General features: G+C 34.1%; 1 protein-coding gene across 7 annotated transcripts in view; it reads right to left on the reverse strand.

Annotated features, from left to right (window-relative positions):
- UBR2 (ubiquitin protein ligase E3 component n-recognin 2) overlaps positions 1-20,557 on the reverse strand; it is a 117,608-nt gene that overhangs the window by 41,811 nt on the left and 55,240 nt on the right. For 5 of the 7 annotated variants that reach the window (XR_012062138.1, XR_012062140.1, XR_012062139.1 and 2 more), the window contains exons 17-33: positions 19,616-19,726; positions 18,900-18,965; positions 17,561-17,683; positions 17,353-17,416; positions 16,192-16,316; positions 14,814-14,866; positions 13,681-13,783; positions 12,838-12,886; positions 12,098-12,252; positions 10,254-10,356; positions 6,509-6,618; positions 6,304-6,384; positions 5,871-6,049; positions 5,189-5,388; positions 3,104-3,197; positions 2,162-2,323; positions 573-676 (exon numbers count right to left, since the gene is read on the reverse strand). Coding sequence is in view for 4 of the 7 variants with exons in the window: in XM_006202000.4 (XP_006202062.1) it covers positions 573-676; positions 2,162-2,323; positions 3,104-3,197; positions 5,189-5,388; positions 5,871-6,049; positions 6,304-6,384; positions 6,509-6,618; positions 10,254-10,356; positions 12,098-12,252; positions 12,838-12,886; positions 13,681-13,783; positions 14,814-14,866; positions 16,192-16,316; positions 17,353-17,416; positions 17,561-17,683; positions 18,900-18,965; positions 19,616-19,726 (1,882 nt within the window). In the remaining 3 variants the exon portion in view is untranslated. Of the gene's footprint in view, positions 1-572; positions 677-2,161; positions 2,324-3,103; positions 3,198-5,188; positions 5,389-5,870; positions 6,050-6,303; positions 6,385-6,508; positions 6,619-10,253; positions 10,357-12,097; positions 12,253-12,837; positions 12,887-13,680; positions 13,784-14,813; positions 14,867-16,191; positions 16,317-17,352; positions 17,417-17,560; positions 17,684-18,899; positions 18,966-19,615; positions 19,727-20,557 lie in introns of those variants that run through there. The other 2 variants (XM_031688558.2, XM_072944991.1) reach the window with 2 other exon arrangements.

Here is a 20,557-nt window from a genome sequence, read left to right on the forward strand (position 1 = left end):
CCAGTGTAATGTACACTGAAAGCATGAGAAATACTATTGCTCTGGATGACTTAGGCACCTTCTTCAGTGACCTGTGCTCCTCCTGATAGTACAGACACTAGAATGCAGCTAGGGAGGGTAAGAAGAGTATGCTATTTTGTTTCCTTAAAAATCAATGATATACATTCTGCTCAGGTTGCCTTCCCTCAAGGTCCTAAGTGTAGTACATGTCTACGAAACTTGGGAAGCCTTTGGTAATGCCAACAATAAAGTGAGGCAGCCCACTGAGAATAAAGCCAGCTCTTCAATACTCAGTTACATCTCCCCCACCCCCAGAAGCTCTTCAATAAAATGGGGGAATAAGTGAGAAGTATTTATTATAAACTTCACATGAGCTTGTGTGTTCTCAAGAAGTAACGAGTAATGTAGTAAATTCAAATTTATTTCAGTAAGACAAAGAAAATTAGAGTTAAGTCAAATTTTCAAGTGAGAGGTTTCACTTTTAAAATATTTTAAAACAATTTCTTCTGGAATTATATTTTCCAATGATTTCAGATTTTACGAAAAAATGAAAGCAGGTTATCAGAACTTACTAGGAGTACTTTCTTCTTTCCTAAGAACCTGTAATGCTTTTATTTGCTGAGATATTGTTCTAATCCACTGAGTCAGATTTGGTTGGTCTGAAAAATTTAACCTGCTAGAAAAGATTATAGAGAGTGTTTAGTATTCTGTTGTTGCTTAGTTTAAGATACAAAAAGACTCCTTAAATGATCAAGGGCATAGTTTAAACACAGTTCGAGTATTAGAAAATAAAATTAAAAAGGGTGGGGAAAATTTGTTGCTTTAAAAAAAGTTAGAATAGATATTTGCCAATGGAAATGAAAATACATTACTTGTCAATTTGATGCTATTTATTGTTTATTTGTCAAGATTTTCACTTTTCTCAGTACTGGAGTTTGCTAGTATTTCTTAAATACCATAATCACCACATCATGACACTCTTTACTGAGTGCTTCTCATGTTGCACTTAGTAAAGCATTGACAGTATTAGATTTAATCTTCAAAATATTGTTATGAAATAGGTTATTTTATTATCCCCATTTTACAGATGAGGAAACTGAGGTTTAGAGCTATGTAACTTGACTAAGGCCATATATGGGATATTTGGCATCCAAACCCAACTGTATCAGACTCCAAAGCCTGTGTTCTTAACGACTGTGCCATAATTGACTCTCATGGGGAAAAAAAAACAAGACCCAAACCACAAAAGTGATATTTTTCTCTTTACATGCAGTGAATTCCTAACCTAATAGTGACTAATTTCTTTATCAGTTCAAATGCAGATAGAAGTCAGCACCATAACATTCTTTTACAATTAAAAAGCATGAGCTTAAATGCATACCTAACAGTATTTTAAGAACATTTTGTGGTAGCATAGACTAAGACATCATAGTTTGAACTCCTAAAATTGGAGAGAGAAAAACTGACTCTGCTTTGAATTAAACCCAAATAGTACCACAGAACTAAATGATTCATAGTTACAAAACTTAAATTAGCATTTGTGAATGTAAGATGTATAATAACATAATTCTAAACTGAGAAATGACAAAGGTCAGTTTTGAAAAGGAGACATTATCAAATTTATATTTGAAATGAGTATGTCCAATACTCCTATTAACTAAAATTAACCTAAATATTATGAAATAACAAAAATTTTACAATTTAAATACATATCAGATTTTCATTTTTTGGCCCAATTCTTGACGCTATTATTGGCCAGTAAATTGCAAAAAATTGTATTTGTTAGTATGTTCAATAAAGTCAGTTAGAGCTCTCCCTTCTTCCCCTATCAATTTACTATGCAGCTCTTAAAAAGTATGAGGGAGATATTTAAAGTGGGGTCCTAGAAATTAAGACAGTTTTCATGAACACATGGGAACTTTACATCTTCTAGTGTTTAAGGGTGATTAAGAAACTTAAATTTTGGCTTATTCTTTTCTAAAAACCAAAATCATATTTCACAGGTCTGCTAGAAGAAATGATTAAATAAAAAGTCTGCAAAGTATCTGGAAAACATTATGTAACTACCTAGAGTGATCTCCCTCCCTGCCCAGGTTTATTATTTCATTATCTTCAAAGGAAGACTTCTTTCGTATAAAAGTATTTATGAGTCAAAACTTACCTATTAAAAATATTTCTTGGTGGAAGCAGCAGAGGAATAACAGTATTACTCAAGCATTCACAAAGGGGACAAAGGAATTCTCCATTTTCTACATCATAGCTTGTATGTAAGCGTAATCTCTGTTGCCTTCGCTGTTCTTTAGCTTGAACGGAATCAAAATACCTTTACAATTAGAGAACATGAGGTATCAAAAACAATGGTAATTTTTTTCAATGACAGCCATAAGCTTCAACACTTTAAATAATTTGTTTTTACAAATAACCTAAAAATTAAAATCTTAAAATGACCTGAATTAACACTGATGGTTTAATTTTGATGGTAATTACCAAAATGGATTAAGAATTCTAAAACAGGAAAATTAAAAAAAAAAAAAAAAAGAGACTGTCTTGTAAACAATTATTCACAAAGTAGCATATTTCTTTGTCCCAGTGCTCTGTGGTTACTTTCCCAGGGCTGGTGGCTACTTCCTAATTGCTAGGGGACAGTTCATGACAACTCAATGAGCAGGGTGCTGGAATAACAGCACAGATTTATTGGTTTTGCCGAAGCATAGGAAGCTCAGGGAGCCCTGACAGTCTTGGGAAGTAATCAGGCAAGTGCTAACACCTTCAGTATCAAGTCATTCCCCTTGGACCTGAAGAAAGACATTCTTCTAGGGTTTATCCCACTGTAAAGATCCTTTTCTTCATCCAGTCTTTAAGCTAGTACAGATCCCCACATCAAAAAATGTATTTAATACACTATGAAGTTTCTAAGTCACTCCTTTAAATGCACTGACAAAGCAAATTAATTGTTACTTATTAAGCAGTAATATGGAATTCTTTTCTTCAATATCTTTAGAACTTTTCCCCTTTTTCTAGAATGGAATTTCCTTTATTAAAAAAATTTAATTTTGAGCCTTTGGATAAGCTTCTCTTGACTAATATTAAGAATATAAATTACCTTTGCCAACAATGGGCATGCATAATGTGCCCACAGCTACTAGTATGTGTTCCGCAAGACAGATCAGGGTGCATGAATAATGGATCATACTTTTCTGCATTATAAAACAAAAACAAAATGAAAAACCAAGCATTTAATATTCCTTTAACAAATGTACAACTTTAAAGTGTGAACTCCATGATAAGCCCTTGTAAACTTCAAATGAAATGCTAGTTTATTCCTTTGATTTGCAATACCAATGATTTATGCAAGACTTGGGATTATTCAGAAAACAAGACTCTCTAATTTTCATTACCCTGAGCAAAATAATGAAACATCCCTGAACTGTTAACTGAAACTGGAATCCCATATTTAAGAACATCTAATATTTTGAACATTGCATATTTTCAGGGCACTGAGAAACTTCCCATTCCCCCCAAATGCCCTGAGCTCAAGGTAAAAAGGATATTGTTCATGGAGCTGCCTTTAATACCTTCAGGGCAGCTGGGTCACAATGATCTCTAACAAAACGATGTACTGGCAGTAATGGGGCGCTCCCTAGAGGAGGTTCTGCCTAAAGACACTCACGCAGAGAGTAGCCACAATTACTGCACCAGAGTCAAAGCTGCAGCAAAATATCCAGGAAGGCAGCCCAGACCAGAGTAGGGAAAATGGGGCAATTCAGACAGTCTTCTGCTCTGGTTCTCATTTTTTATATTCAAAGGAGATGAAAAATGAAGACTAACATAAAGTGGGTAGCTGGCTTCTTTGGGAATTCTTGGAATTCTCTACATAAATCAGTAAAAACTCAAAAATTCCCTAACATTCTATAAAGAATTACTCAAGTTTCAATTTGCTTTATGTACTAGAACAGTGCAAATTTCACAGCATAAAGAAAATCTTTTATGATATAAATTACGAAAGCACGTAAAAAAATCTGCTTATAGCCAGCCATCTTTTCCAAGAAGGTAACAAAATGAATACAATTGGTGACTTTATCTTCAGCCTGGAATGAAATTTATAAATTGCCTAGTTCAAATGATCATTTCTTAAGATGAAGTAGACCAATCCTTCTTGGCTTGAGAGTCATACTAGGAAGACTTTTCTTACAGAGAAAAAGCAGTCTTACCAGTGGGCTCTCAAACCTCCTTCCAATCATACAGTGTGAAAGGCACTGGTTAAATAAGTGCTTTGGAAACTAAGACACAGTTCCTCCTTCCAAGAAGGTTACTGGTATCACTGAGGCACAGGCACATATAAATAAGCGTAAAAGTAGAAACATAAAAGAATCTGTGGTGGACACGTCATGTGCAGCTCTGATGCCCCTGCAGGAATGAGTGACATACTCCCTCAGCTGTTAGAAGAGGCACTCAACTGTTAGCCCTCTTTAAGGGACAACTGCTCTGTTCAAGGTTACATCTCTTTTCAGAGGTGGCCCACAGTCAGTCACTGATCAGCGCCAGGGTATAAAGATCCAGCCCCCTTGTCCCAACTCAGGACACCTTTGAAGGGCCATCCAGCTCCAGAGCTCCCATAGGGTTGGCTAAGGTCTTTCGGGGATTGCATCGAAGCTCAACTTCTTCCTTTGCCCAAACCTGCTTGCTTCCCCTCCATCCCACAGATGTGGATCCCAAGGCTCTCTTGAATAATGTCCTGCACTGCCTGGTAATCTCTATCTCAATCATCTAAATGAGAACCTGGTTCAAGGACTACTTCTCACAAGGGTAGCTCACACCACCATTCTTAAGGGATTCTACCCTGGATCTGTCTATGAGATAAAATAATTGTTATTTCAGTGTGTCAACTAATTATTAGGACTTTACAAATGTGCTGAAAAATGGGAAAGACTGTTAAGTATGTTAAAGTTACATCACAAACAACAGCTTTCCTTTGAATCCCTGCATTTATCAGATGTGTAATTCAGGCATGACACTTAACCTTCTGGAGTGTCTCCACATCTGTCAAGTGGGGAATTCTAAGTTACCTGCCCAAGACACCGTTATGCCTATAGAGTTATTATTAGATTAATAAAATCTCTGTGTATCCCTACCATACTAAGTGGCAGTCATTATTAATAGGGAGGATGAGGATCTAGCTATGACCTACCTGGATCCTGAATGAATTTACTTCTGTCTTTTGACAATACAGTTGATCTCTGAACGAATGCTGCCAGGACCATTGCCCTGCTTTCCACCTTCACCTCTTGTTCCTCTTGACACAATATACAGGTAACAAATTGTCTCTGTTCAGGCACCTGAGTTTGTGCTGGGCCCAATGCTGTTAGATTCATATCTGAAACCACAGGGCTGCAAGAAAAAGGTTCTGAGTATAATTAATGAGCCTAAGAAGTTTCTATATAATCATAAAACAGAAGACTCTAGGTATGTACATATTTAAAACACATGGTTTAGATGACTTGATCTGAAAGACACAAGTCTTTCATGTGTATCGAAGCCATCTCCCTCAATTCTCATAGCAATCCAATATGCAACACACAAGCCAGACACTAGGTTAATTGAGCCCTTGCCATTCATAAAAGAATGGCAAAGGTTTTCTGAATAATTTATATTTTAAGCATACACATGAATTATCCTACCTATAGTCAGAGATATGCTCATAAACAAATTCAGATTTCTAAGTTAGATTTGTCTAACTAAGAGGCTGCAAAATTTATCTATCAACTCTTCTATATTACTTCAGGATTAAATGTACTTATAAAGGAAGAAAAGCAACATCTTCCTCAGTTGAGAACGACTGATTAGATTTTAAAATTGTGATAATTTTTTACCTATTATCGAGAACAGCAGAGATAGAGGCATCCAGTTCTAACGTCTGCTGAAAGAGTTCTTTATTTTCATCAATAAAGTGCCGCTGCATCTCAGACATCTGGGCCATGATCTTTTCTCTGCGCAGTCTGGCAATCTCAGCTTTTCTCTTCCTCTCGGCTTTGTCTTTGTCTCTCGAACTCTGAAATTATGCACATATAAACAAGCACTTATCTCATTAATCTAAATAAAAGATCTTTCTTAACCTACCTAATATGTTAAAGAAAAAAACAAGCAGACCAAAAAGATTGCTACAAAAATTAACAAATAGTGGCACACTTTTTGGAATTTACGTGTTTGTGAACAATATCAACTACCAACTTATTGCAGATAAATTAATTGTTTATAGTGAGCTTGCTACAGTCTTTCAGTATTACCACACTCTACACCTTATACCTCTTCCATTACAGTTCCTTCTGTCTCTGTCACAGGACTGGTGGATGAACTTTCCCTTATCTTCTTAACAGCATGAAAAGTCTATGGAAAAAAAAAGTCTATGAAAAAAACTATCAGTTATTCTGAAGCTATGAAACACTATAAAAATGTAAAGATAAACACTTAATATTTCTTACAAAAAGCAGAATGATGCAGAAAATTTTACCTTTAATATCCACCTAATCATATCTTTGTGGACTTCCACGTAGGGAGCATTTTGTAGTGTTTCCAGCATACCTAGTATGCTAGGAGAGTTGTTTGGTGCTTCACCAGGTTCTACAACAGAAGGAAAAAAAGGCATAGTGACAATAGCTAAGCCTTCAAGGTGCTTATTACAATGCACAAAAAGATAATAAAGTTGCTTATAACATCATTTGCCCATCATTTGGTTACAGCTCTCCTTGACAGAAACTTTCAATACTTCTCGAAACGTGACATATTTGTACTTTACAAACAAGTTAACAACTAGAATGCTTTAATCATTCAAAACTAATGTTTTATACCAAATGATTATTTTAATATAGCCTCTAAGGGGGGTGGGGGAGGGTATAGCTCAGTGGTTGAGTGTGTTCTTAGTATGCATGAGGTCTTGTGTTCAATGCCAAATCTCCATTAAAATAAACAAACAAACCTAATTACTACCCCTGCCCCTCACCAAATAACAAAGCCTCTAGCAAAATGAAATAAAAACCCAGCTGAAAGGCCTACCTGAGATTTTATAAATCTAAGAAAATCAATTAGGATTGCAGGGGTCCATGTGCAAACACATTTATCTATTTGTTTTGAACTTTTCTTTAATGAAAATCTAGATTCAAAATAAAATAAATTTGTCTATGAATTCTTTATTTGAGAAAAAGATATAAAAGTCAAATCCATATTGTCAAGAGTACATTTAACCCAATATTAAATCATTTAGGTTCTTTTTTTTTTTTTAACATTTTTTATTGAGTTATAATCATTTTACAATGTTGTGTCAAATTTCAGTGTAGAGCACAATTTTTCAGTTATACATGAACATATATATATTCATTGTCACATTTTTTTCTCTGTGAACTACCATAAGATCTTGTATGTATTTCCCTGTGCTATACAGTATAATCTTGTTTATCTATTCTACATTTTGAAATCCTAATCTGTCCCTTCCCGACCCCTGCCCCTTTGGCAACCACAAGTTTGTATTCTGTGTCTGAGTCTGTTTCTGTTTTGTATTTATGTTTTGTTTGTTTGTATTTATGTTTTGTTTTGTTTTGTTTTTAGATTCCACATATGAGTGATCTCATATGGTATTTTTCTTTCTCTTTTTGGCTTACTTCACTTAGAATGACATTCTCCAGGGACATCCATGTTGGGGTAAATGGCATTATGTTGTTTTTTATGGCTGAATAGTATTCTGTTGTATAAATATACCACATCTTCTTTATCCAGTCATCTGTTGATGGACATTTAGGCTGTTTCCATGTCTTGGCTATTGTAAATAATGCTACTATGAACATTGGGGTGCAGGTGTGTTTTTGAAGTAGGGTTCCTTCTGGATATATGCCCAGGAGCGGGATTCCTGGGTCATATGGTAAGTCTATTCCTAGTCTTTTGAGGAATCTCCATACTGTTTTCCACAGTGGCTTTCCTTGCTTCCCTCTCCCACTCTCTATTCTGTTTCACTGGTCTATATATCTGTTTTTGTACCAATACCATGCTGTCTTGATGACTGTAGCTCTATAGTATTGTCTGAAGTCTGGGAGAGTTATTCCTCCAGCCTCTTTTTCTTCAGTAATGCTTTGGCAATTTTAGGTCTTTTGTGGTTCCATATAAATTTTATTATGATTTGTTCTAGTTCTGTGAAATATGTCCTGGGTAATTTGATAAGGATTGCATTAAATCTGTAGATTCCCTTGGGCAGTGTGACCATTTTAACAATATTGTTTCTTCCAATCCAAGAGCGTGGGATATTGTTCCATTTTTTAAAGTCTTCTTTAATTTCCTTCATTAATGGTTTATAGTTTTCTGTGTATAATTCTTTTACCTCCCACCAAATAACACAGACTCTAGCAAAATGAAATAAAAACCCAGCTGAAAGGCCTACCTGAGATTTTATAAGTCTAAGAAAATCAATTAGGATTGCAGGGGTCCATGTGCGTACACATTTATCTATTTGTTTTGACTTTTTCTTTAATGAAAATCTAGATTCAAAATAAAATAAAATTGTCTATGAATTCTTTATTTGAGAAAAAGATATAAATGTCAAGTCCATACTGTCAAAAGAGTACATTTAACCCAATACCAGCTCATTTAGTTTTATAGTTGGAAATGTACAATTATTCATTTTCTTGATTTAAGTGCTGCCACTCTGGCAAAATGTTCCTGTTTTCTAAGAGAGGAATAAATTGAACTATGTGATCTGTTAATATTCTTCCAGATCTAAAACTCTGGGGCTACAGATTAGAGATCTGACTCTGAATAGTTTGTTTTAACTATGTAAAATGTTTAAAGAGAAATAAGAGGACTGTCTAGAGAAAATGATAATTGTTGAAAGAAAGAAAGAAAGTGAAAGAAAACCTGAAATCAAATGACATGAGGGAGTTTTCTGTGTTGGTTATCCCAAAGTAAAATCACTGGAGATAAACAGGGCAGAAGATACAATGTTAATCCATCCAAAGAAATAGTGGCAGAGAAAAGAGTAGGGAAAGGCTGGCACCCAAGAATAAAGTCTTCATGAGGAAGACTCTTCCTCTCACTTACCAGGATGAGGGCAAAAAGGGAAAAATAGAGATTTAGCAGGACTATGCCTCCTCACTTCCCAGTAGAACCTAGTATTCTAACAGTCATTATCTTTTAGGAAGAAATGGTAGAGACCATGACACTAAACAAAGTTATAGAAATAATCCTTTCCAATCAAGGAATTCATAAACTCCTATTATACCACCATAAATCCATTTAAGCACTTCAAAAAATTGCAGGTCTGGAACAGGGAAAGTACAAGATAAGCCTGGGACACCTTTTGTGCCAGGAAGCAAGGTGATGCTCCGATACTAGTGGAGTTGGGTCAAAAAGACACAGAGCCAATTTAATAGACTCCCACTGACCAAAACTGGCACAGTTTGAGCATCAAACTGAATACTGATTAAACTGATTATAAAAATAATGAATGAATAAAAACCCAATGAGTAACATTAAAAATCAAAAAGACCACAAAAAACCCCCTAAGCAAAACAAAAAAGATTTCTGTTGCCACCACACTGCAGGTAACTATTAGACCAACTGCTTATTCTGAAAATTAACAAAGAAAAAGTTTTTCTTTAGAGATCAAATACTACAACATCTAAAACAAGCAGTTCCAAAAAATGTGCAAATATAAAGCAAGTATAGCAAAACACTAACTACTGAATCTAGGTAGTAGGTATACAGATGTTGACTGTATAACCCTTCCAATTTGTATGTTTGAAATTTTAATAATAAAAAGCTAGAAAAAACATTTCCTTGGTCTTCTAAAAAAAGTCACATTACTTTATATAAATTGACAATCTAATCCTCTATAGGTAATTTAAAAATTTTCATTACGTTTTTATAATAGAAATAATTTAAAAGTGAAATTCTAACAGCATACTTTGTATTTTTAAAAGTATATCCTAGAATTTAAATGTATGTGCTATACTGATTTCAAACTAAGGACTCCTCATTAGTTTTTTCTGTTTATGAATTAAAATTTGTTTTCAAAGTTGTGTGAGCCCCAAGTATTTTCATAAAAAAGTACTTATTAGGATTTGATATAGTACCTTTAATACACAGGTGAATACAGACAGCCTCAGAAATTTACATTCAATATATTTAAAACCTATATGACCAAATGAAAGAGGTTATATACATTTTAAAATCACTGATATGTTGAGTTAATTTAGTAAAAAGTGTATACATACTTGATATCTTCTGAGTGAAGGTAAATGTTACTACATGCTCCTCCATGACATTCTCTAAATGCTGTTTTTCTTCTTGTAGTGCCATTCCAATTAAATGTAACACCTAAAATACAGTATGTTTTGTAACTTTCAGTAAAACAAAAATCAAGTACATATTTTTACAAGAAATAATAAAACAGAATTCACTATTGAAAAAAGGTAAATCAAACTATTAAAGATTAAATGCAATAAAAACAATTCAAAGTACTAATTTTTGTTAAATTCAAACTCTTTAAAGTTCATTTTCTAACACAGAATTCTCAGCAAGGAAACAAAAATTTCTGTTTCAGCTTGGAAGAAAATTCAACTGCAAATTCTTAGGGTAAATTTAAATTACTAACAGCTGTGACCAGACAGCCATATAACAAAAATTTTCAATTTTATTCCACCCTTACACAACAGTCTTAAAAACCACCAAATCTAAGAATCAGTAGCCAAATAATTAAAGCTGAATGCATCTATTATGTAATTATCTATCTATAATACTCCTAGTTCAGTTTCTCTAAGGACTAAAAATATTAATCTCAGAAAGAGACACACTTTTATTTCTAACGCCACAGCATTTGGAAAAATGTTCAGCATATCTTCCAAAAATTCCTTAACAGATTTCTAAGAAAATATTTAACTATACTGAATCTATCTGCACTTTTATTGTTCTTTATCCTTCTACCCAGTTTTTGAAGGAGTTATGTGTGTGGTGTCCTTGTATCTTTCTGTACACACAGGGCAACAGTGGTTGTCAGAGACTTGGTAGAACTAAGTTACCCTGAATGACATAAAGCAAATATATACATAAGTAATGTTCACTCTTTTTCTCTATCATTTCCCACAGATCTTTTGCTCATATAATACTGATGATCTCTAGTATACCACAACTCCATGCTTTTATATTGTAAGTGTATGTTTATAAACAGGAGGGGGTTTAAGTATACAAATACCTTAGCCAATGAGACACTTGAGCCTGCTCAGACGGTAAGGAGAACAGCAAGGAAAGCTCAGGAGAAAGGTTCACCTTCATACGAATTCTGGCTTCACTGCTTTCAAACTACATGCCTTAAGGGAATCCCTCTGAGCCTAATTTTATCACCTTCAAAATGGAAAAAAAAACAGCTTCCCTCTAGAGTTTTGGGAGTTACAAATATTTTATTGTATACAAGAATGCCTAGCAGAGAATATGGCACAGGGTAGGTTAATGCTATTAACTGAGTATTTTATTAAGTTACTTACTAGTTGGGTAACATGGACAAGATTAATTGAATCTCACTGAAACTTGCCTTCATCATCTATACAGTGGAAAAACTAATCATAGGGGTATTATATGATTTAATGCAAGAATAATTTATGAATGACTTACATTAAAGCTATAAAGTAAAATACAAAGAAGGTTCTAGACTTGCCACTTATAAGCTGTAGAACCATAAGTCTGAGTTTTAATTTCTTCAACTGCAAAATACATATATTAATGAACTCACAGATTTTTAAAGAGAATTAAGTGAAAAACAAAGCAAAGATAACGTACTTTACAAGTATCAGAGTACTGCATAAAGAAAGACATATCAGGACCAACCAGAGAGGCAGATGGGCCAATAGGATCAAGGTAATCACAACCATGTAGTATAAAAAATCTGCCAGGCTCTCATTTTCATAGCCAGACACAGAAACAGTAACAAAATACTTTATTTCAAATTAAGGTAACTCTGAGTTTTATCCTGTTTTCTGTGTATAGATACTAACAAGAGTATTTTGTATTTTCATCTCTACTACAAAAACACCAAAATATAAATAATAAGTATCTTCAAACTTACCCTTTGCAGCATGGACTCAGACCAGACACATCCATTATGCTCTACAGTCCATTGCAATATTGTTCTCATGATTAACAACATGACATCTGATTGCAAAATGTTAACCAGACTTGCAAACAGAGGGCAGAATGGAGGCAAAACTGGAGGTGGAAGTGCTGAAAATAAAGTTATTATTGGCTTCTTTTGTAGAACATGCTTAAAAACAAACAAAAAACCTATCCCTTTATTATATAATTTTAATAGCCTTCAAAGAATATTCATTAACAGACATCTTAAAGCTATATTTTACTTCTCAAGGTCAGCCAAATGCATAAAACCAACTACATAAACAGCAGCAGTAAAAAGGAAAGTTTTTTCCCTAGAAATGTCTTAAGATCTGAAATAAAACCATTAACCCAGAGGTGACTCAGTACAGACTATGTCTATATTAGCATATTTATTAGCCTTTTAAATGTTCACTCAGAAAGCTTGTATTTTAATCTTCCACTTCACCAAGGATCATCATCACTGTCAACAGAAAAAAGTTTGTTTTCTGGGGGGAGGGTGAAAAGGGGGAATTAGATTTATTTATTGATTTATCTATTTATTTATTTATTTTAATGGAAATACTGGGGATGGAACCCAGGATCTTATGTATGGTAGGCATGTACTCTACTATTGGGCTATATTCTCCTCCAACAGAAAATAATGTTTAACAAGTAAGAGACTGACACGAAATTTGGAGAAAAGAGTAAAAATACCTGTATCTTCCTTATTTTGTCTTTTCAATTTCCGTTGAGCTTCCTCTGCCTAATAAAAAAGAATGTAATTTGGACAGGGAATTAGTAACTCAAACCAACGTAATACCCAAAACTACTGATGTAAATTAACCTTTGTCATATTAACTTCTAAATTTTAGGAGATTTTTATTCTTAGTTTTATACTTCCCTCAAATTGATATCAAGGTTAATTCTGCTCCTCCCCTAAAAGAATTCCCCCACGTGGATTCTATCTTGATTTAAAATGCAGGGAAAACATGTACCAACCAAAACTAAAAAACTTATTTACATCTGAGTTCTACTTCATGCATCACAAACTAATAAACAAAAACTTTATGTTTAAGTTTCATGTCATTTATTGAAAACTTACTTTTAAGAGTAGACTGCTAAAAGTCAAAATTTAACTAGCTAAGAATGATCAGGAAAATTTCATATATCACCATGGAAAAGCATACTGTTAAGTACTAGCAATTCTGAAATGAGTGTAAAATCGGTTAACTGATTATAATACAGGTTGACAATCTGTCTTCAAAAGCCAATTAAATATGTAAAATTATATATGTGTGGGTATGTATATAATTATACAGATGTTATATAACTATACACAAAATACTCAGGGGAAAACGCCAAATGTTAAGTGGTGGTATTATAAGTAATCTATACTTTCTTTTTAATACCTTTCCATATTTTCCTAATTTCCTACAATAAAAATGTATCCTTTTTCAATCTGTGAAAAGCAATAAAAGTTGTTTAGAAAAAAATAAAACAAAACCAAAAAGACCCCAAGTAACCACTTTCCAGTGCACTTTTAATTTCCCCAATTACCTTGGATTGCTCTGCCCTTGAAAAGTGATAGAAATACAAATTGAACTCTTTGGCACACTCTGGTTTCAGTTCGTACATGCCTCGTCCTGTTAATCCAGGTTTCCTTTAAGGGGAAAAAAATCCTTATATCTCATATGCTGCTGGTAAGTGTAAGCTGAAACTACACTCTGTGGATTCATTTGGTAATCTACAGACAAAGCTTTATGCATCCAATTAATCCATCATGTCCACTCTGAATTTATTCATGCTAGCTAGACATGCTAGATTGACTATGATTCAAATCATCACATGCGACTGTGGCGGGGAAGGTATAGCTTAGTCGTAGAGCATGTTTAGCATGCACGAGGGACCTGGGTTCAATCCCCAGTACCTCCATTAAATAAACAGATAAATAAGTAAACAAGTGAACATGATGGTCATGGTAGTGACAAAAATTTAAAGTCTAACAACAGAAATAGGTTACACATATTATGACATCTCCAAACAGTTGAACACTATTAAAAGTGATATTAATTTCTGTATTTTGACGTGGGAAGATGTCTGTGATAAGTTCTACCAAGTGAAAAAAAGTAGGTGCAATTTTAGAGTTTAGAGAACTTTTCTACATTTTTTTCTATATTTTCTCTAAAAATATGCAGTTTTTAAGTCAACAAAAATAAAGACACTGGCATTGCAGTGAGGAGCAAAGAAAAAGCAGGATTAAGAAACTGCCTCAAAAACTTTAAGGGGATATACTAGTTTATTGACTGGGTAACCACTGGACACTGAAGAAAGCATTAATTCAGAGGTCACCCCACAACTTAGGTGGCACATTCAAATGGAAACAAAGCACAATGCATTTACTTAGATCTCACGTTCAGGTTAATTTCAATTACCTGAAACTATCAGCTATGAATACTATTTTGAATACAATGAAAATCCTCATAAAGCTACTTTAAGCTGCTGAGCCTAGGGCTAGATCATAAAAGTGAAATCTAGTCAGAGAAACCTAGGTTCAGTATTATATATTTGAAAATGGGTTGTCACGCTCTGAAAACAACAATTTTATTCTCAGTTCCAACAAAGGAAACACTCAAAGAAAAATTAATGTATAAAATAAAATTGAACATGAAAAAACAGAAAAGAAAACTCACTTGAAATGGGCAACTGCTTCAATTACACTCTCCATGCCAGTTTCTTTGTTCTCCTAAAGGTATAAGAAATAATTAAGTGTGTTTCATGTTAATACTAATCTGCTAGCACTCAGCATTGTGTTTTTATCTCATTAAGCTTCATACAGCAATTCTGCAAAGCAGATATATAATTATTCAGATTTTTACAGAAGAAGATTCCATAGTAAACATAGTGATTAATTAATTAATTATTAAGGAAACTTATTTGGTAAGCTAACATTCATTCAGACTGACGTAACTAAAAACAAGTCACTACCATATAGAATAAAGGTGACAGATTTCAAAAGGAATGAAATAAAAACACAAAGTACATATAAATTTAAACAAAATTTATATATTTGCAATATTTTGTGAAATAGCTACACTAATTTCTTACAGTCCCTGATTGAGAACCACTGTTTTAGATATATATAATTCTGTATATAGATGAAATGGTAAACCTGGTATTCTACACAAAATTGGGACCAGTGAGGGTGTAAGGATTATTCGTTGGGGTATAAAGAAAATAAGCTTGGTCCTCTGCTGAAGCTGGGGATGGGTTCATTATTTTTCTTCTATTTCTATAGATGTCTGATGTTTTTCAAGTTTGAAATAATACAAAGTCTAAAAGAAGTATTACAATGCAACAAATACAGGTTTGTTATTTCCTATTAAGATTATTTCCTAATCCCAGAAGGAAAGTTTTGATATATGTCTCAAATTTAGGAAAACATTTTGAAAAGCCTCAATGAAAAAGTCTTTTCCCATCTATAAGTTGGGTTTCTGAAAAGCCCCAGGGCTGAAAAACAGGTGGCTGAGGAACTTAAGATCTTGGGAAGAAAAATAGTTACAATTAACCTATCAATGCCTATGTGAATATTAGTTTACACTCACTAAAATGCGAGAGACGGCTAAGGAGAGTCTTTGGATGCTTCAGAAGGAAAAAAAAAAAAAACTCTAGCAAACTTTATTTAGTTTACTCAACACAGTTGAGTAGATATTTCTAGGTTACAAAGCATTATCTCTACCCAAGGCAACTTTGTCCTAAACACTCTATAACAATCCTTCTTTAATGGATATATAAATTCAGTTCTAAGGACCAGGTTTACTTTTATTCAGTCCCCTCATCTCTTTCAAGGCTTCATTGTAAATGATTCCATTCCTATGCTGCTTTCCACTTCCAGTCCCTAGCATCCTCTTTTTCTAATTATTCCTAGTAAGAGTGACTAGAGTTGTACATGTCCTAGAATGACAGTTTTCAGAACTGTGGAAAAGTATAGAGAAGTAAATCTACACATACTAGACTGATAGGTAGGGAAGAATTTCCATAATTTTCTTTTTTAAAAATGTAGGTACTTACATCTTCAGGTAAAGACTTTACCAATTCACTGTGGGCCATAGGTTTGATGCTCAATTGATGGATTATCTCCCGCTTAATTTCATCTGCAGTATTTACCTGTCCAACTCCAGGACAAAACCTCTCTCCTGTCAACAATGAATAAGTATATATACACACATTTAATAATCATGTGATATAGAATTGTAAGATATATCCTACAATTATAAATATATATATGTGATATATATTTACAATTATAAATATATATATGTGATATATATTTATAATCCAAGCAACACAATGTGTATTTCTTTCTGCCCAATGGGAAACAAGCTAGGGTGAGAGCAGCCCCCAATCATCTTTTGGGTCTCAGATACAACCAATGAGTGCATGCCTCAGGCAGTGGTCAGAGAACTTTGGTTGATATTTTATAAGAATGGGATCACGAGGTGGAAAGGGGTCAGATGTAGTAAAGAACTGGTATAGCGGTAGATGTTCCAGCAGCCTAGGGAACTGCTTTCATGCCATCTGCCACATAGTAAGAGGCAGGAAGAGCCTTCCTTTGTCCTTCTATCTAGTGGCAAGTGAGGTATCACCTTCTGAGACCTCTTTCATTGCTATTACCTCCTGACAGCAGCCAGCATTCTCTGCTCTATGGACTGTTGAGTCAAATAGTATGGGAAGTAGGAAAAGGTAAAGTATAAAAGAATAGGAAAGATTAAGGCGACAGGACTGAAAGTACGGGTTATAAGAAAAAAAAATGTGTCTATTAGCTATTAGCCATAGGTCTCTTTCAACTTGGAATGATCATTATCTGAAATCAAGAGGACACTTTTGCATCACAAAACCATGGAGGAAAACACAGCTAAGATATAAGGTAACAGAAAATAGCTCCTAAATATCCTACTCTTGTTTGCTATATTCTCCTGTCCCCTGTTTTATTCCCAACACAATGAATCTTCCAGTTTCTCCTGCTTTAAGTAGTTGTACTCTCTCCTTCCAAAGCATCACAGTGCTGTGACTCCCATCATTACAGAAACCAGAGCGGAGGAAAAAACATTCTAATCTCCTTCTCCCAAAACTGAGAAACCACTGAAACAAAAGAAACAGTACAGATTCTAAACTACTTGCTATCACAAAAGTCAATATAATATATAAATATTCCAAACAATCCAAACTTACCAACAAGCATTATAATGAGGTATAACATTTCTTCTATTAGAGTGCTGTTTTGCTGAACTAAATCCTGTAACAAGTGAGAGCAGTGGGAGAGAGAAAGTTCAGAGATAAGAATAAGAATACTGTATTACTTCAGACAATTAGCATAATCAAGAAGAATGAAAGATGCTTCTTTAACAATGTGTTGTGGTCTCATAATACACATTCTTACCTTATGAGTAGTCTCAGAACTAATTTTTTTCCCATAGTCTGGAGTACTGAAAATCTGATAAAGTTCAAAGCGGCTGAGCATTATCATCAGGAAATGATTTGGATCCATCATGGAGACACCTGTCTTTTTTTAAAATGTTTGAGATAAAGGGAAAGAGGAAGGTCAAAAGGGCTACTAAACAATTAGTGAGAGATATTTTGGTTTGCTCAAAAGAAAGCAGCTTACTTTGTTCATCAATTCCAATAAAAGATGAAAACCAATCATTTAGCCCCAAGCCCTACTTGTGGTAGCTACAAGTGTGGACAGGAATCTATGCTGATAAAACAAAACAAAAAACTCCCCAAACCCACACATCGTAATAACCACATATTCTTTTCCCTTTTAATGCTTTGAATCAGTTGTATTCCTACGAACTCAGTTCAAAATTTTATGTCAGGGTTCTCTTTTCACTGCCAGGTGTATGGACTCTAAGCGAAACGTGGTATGGCAATAAAACTTGTGGTATTTTTTAAATACATCATATTAAATTCTTATCAAGAACTTGAAATAATTTTTAATGATAAAAGCTATACTGACTGAAATGACAGCTTTTAAATATTAAATTATCCTACAATTCCATTGGTATAGATTCTAAAGTAACTTGAATATTAACTTATTTTGAACCAATAATTTTTTTGGGAAATTTACATTTTGTAACTTTTTCTAATTTCCAAATCCATTCAGCATAATATGGAAACACTGCTTTGTGACAAACATTGTGCTATGTACAATGGACGAAAAAAGGAACAAGATAGAGTTGCCAGGATTTAGTATAGGGATGAAGAGGAAATAGGCAACTACAGTCCAGAGTTATGCATGATATGGTGGGGATAAGCATCATGCTGTTGGCCTGGCCAAAAGGGATATATAGCCATGTTTTAGTGTGTCAGGGAAGGCTTCCTGGAGAAAGTGACACTAAACTAACCACTAAGACATGCAGGAAAATAAGATAAACAGGCAAATAGAAAAGGACAGGGATAGGGTAGGCAATCTAGGGAGCAAAAGAAATAAATATGCCGATTTTAAGACTTAAGGGAGTATGACAAATTCAGGGTATTTTTAACACAGTTGAATACTGAAGGCCTTGAAAATCAATTTAAGGGATTTGGGTCTTTAATCAGAGGACCAGGAAACTAGATGGCAATGTTCTACAGGCTGTTAGCCATATAACTTTGGAGCTTAGTAAGTAGGGTTAGGCCGGAGTTACAGATTTGAGTGATCATAAGTGATTGGGTTCTGTGGAAATAACAACAAGAAAAACTCCTCACAATCTTTACATTTAATGCTTGTAATTCATTACCTGAAGCATTACTATATCCTTGTCAAACATTTCACGTCTGCATTTCACATTGTGGTAGTAATAAATCTAAAAAAAAAAATAATTATATTGGGTAAATAGGTTTTTATTTGTGCAGTTCCCTCCCCTTTCCATTCATCCAAAAGTCACATATCTTTTGTGCATGTAAGCATGAACACACAAATGACCATACACAATGTGGTTTCCCCAGCAGTTAATATTATCTTAGTAGAGATTAATTAGAAATTTCTAGATTATAGTAGTCACTCTATGGTTCATATTTTCAAGCCAACTTTTTGGATCTCCTAACAAAGTTATTTCAGTGAGGTTTATAGTTACCAAAAATGGGGGAAAATTCTATACCAAGCCTTGGTGAGGTTTAAAAATTAAAACCTCAATTTTAGAGCTATACTAATAGAACTTTTATCTTTTAACACAATTTAAGTAGGTGCAATTTAGATTTTTACTATGTTTTTTAAACTATCCAACTTTGTCCTAAAAATGATTTCAAGTAAAAATTAAGTTCATTTCTACTTTTGGTATTGTTTCCTAACAAAATATGAATAAAAATTCTAAGAAATTTTTTGGTTTAATACTACATTTACCTTGTCAAACAGTTTTAATACATATGACTTTCAATGACTAAGTATGTTGAAATGATAACCTTCACTGAAGCTAAGGAATGAATTGAAAACTTCATAGAATTAAAAAACACTTACCTGGTTTACTAGAGAGAACCCATTTCTTCTCCACATTCCTGCATGTACTTGGGCACATAAAACAAGACATCTAAGAGGGTGTTCTATCAACATGGGTGGGCTAAGTTCACTCTGTGTATACAAAAAAATACAAAAATTTCAACTCTGTGAAGACTGGTTTATATAGATAGATGCTTTACATAAAACACAAATGAAAATTATTTGAAGGTATGTTTATGTGATGGTTAATTTTATACGTCAACCTGGTTGGGCCATGGTATCCAATTTTTGTGTGTGTGTGTGGCTATGGTACCCAATTTTTGATTAACGCCAGTCTACATGCTGCTGCGAAGGGGATTTTGTAGATGTAATCAATATTCAAATTACTAGACTTTGAGTAAAACAGATTACTCTCCATGATGTAGGTGGGCCTCATCCAATAAGCTGAAGGTCTTGAGAGAAAAGACTGAGGTTTCCCCAAGAATGAAGAAATTCTGCTTCTGAATTGCCTTTGGACTTCAGACTGTAACATCAACTCAGCCTACCAAGCTGCCCTGCAGGCTTATTTCAGGCTTGCCAAGACCCATAACTATCTGAGCCAATTTCCTAAAATAAATCAATCTCTTTTTCTACACACACACACACACACACACACACACACACACACTCTCCCTCCCCTTCTCCCACTCTCTCTCTCTCTCTCTCTCTCGGCTCTGTTTCTTTGGAGAACCCTAACAGTTTGCTTCAAAGTAATTTAAAGTACAAGGAACATATGAGGTATTTACTTTTATTTATTTATTTATTATTGAAGAATAGTTGATGTACAGTATTGTTAGTTTCAGGTGTACTACGTAATGATCTGATATTTGCATACATTATGAAATAACTACCACAATAAGTCTAGTAACTATTTGTCTCCATACAAAATTATTACAATATTACTGACCATATTTCTTATGCTGT

The sequence above is a fragment of the Vicugna pacos genome, chromosome 20, assembly GCF_048564905.1.
Source record: "Vicugna pacos chromosome 20, VicPac4, whole genome shotgun sequence".
Lineage (NCBI taxonomy): Eukaryota > Metazoa > Chordata > Mammalia > Artiodactyla > Camelidae > Vicugna > Vicugna pacos.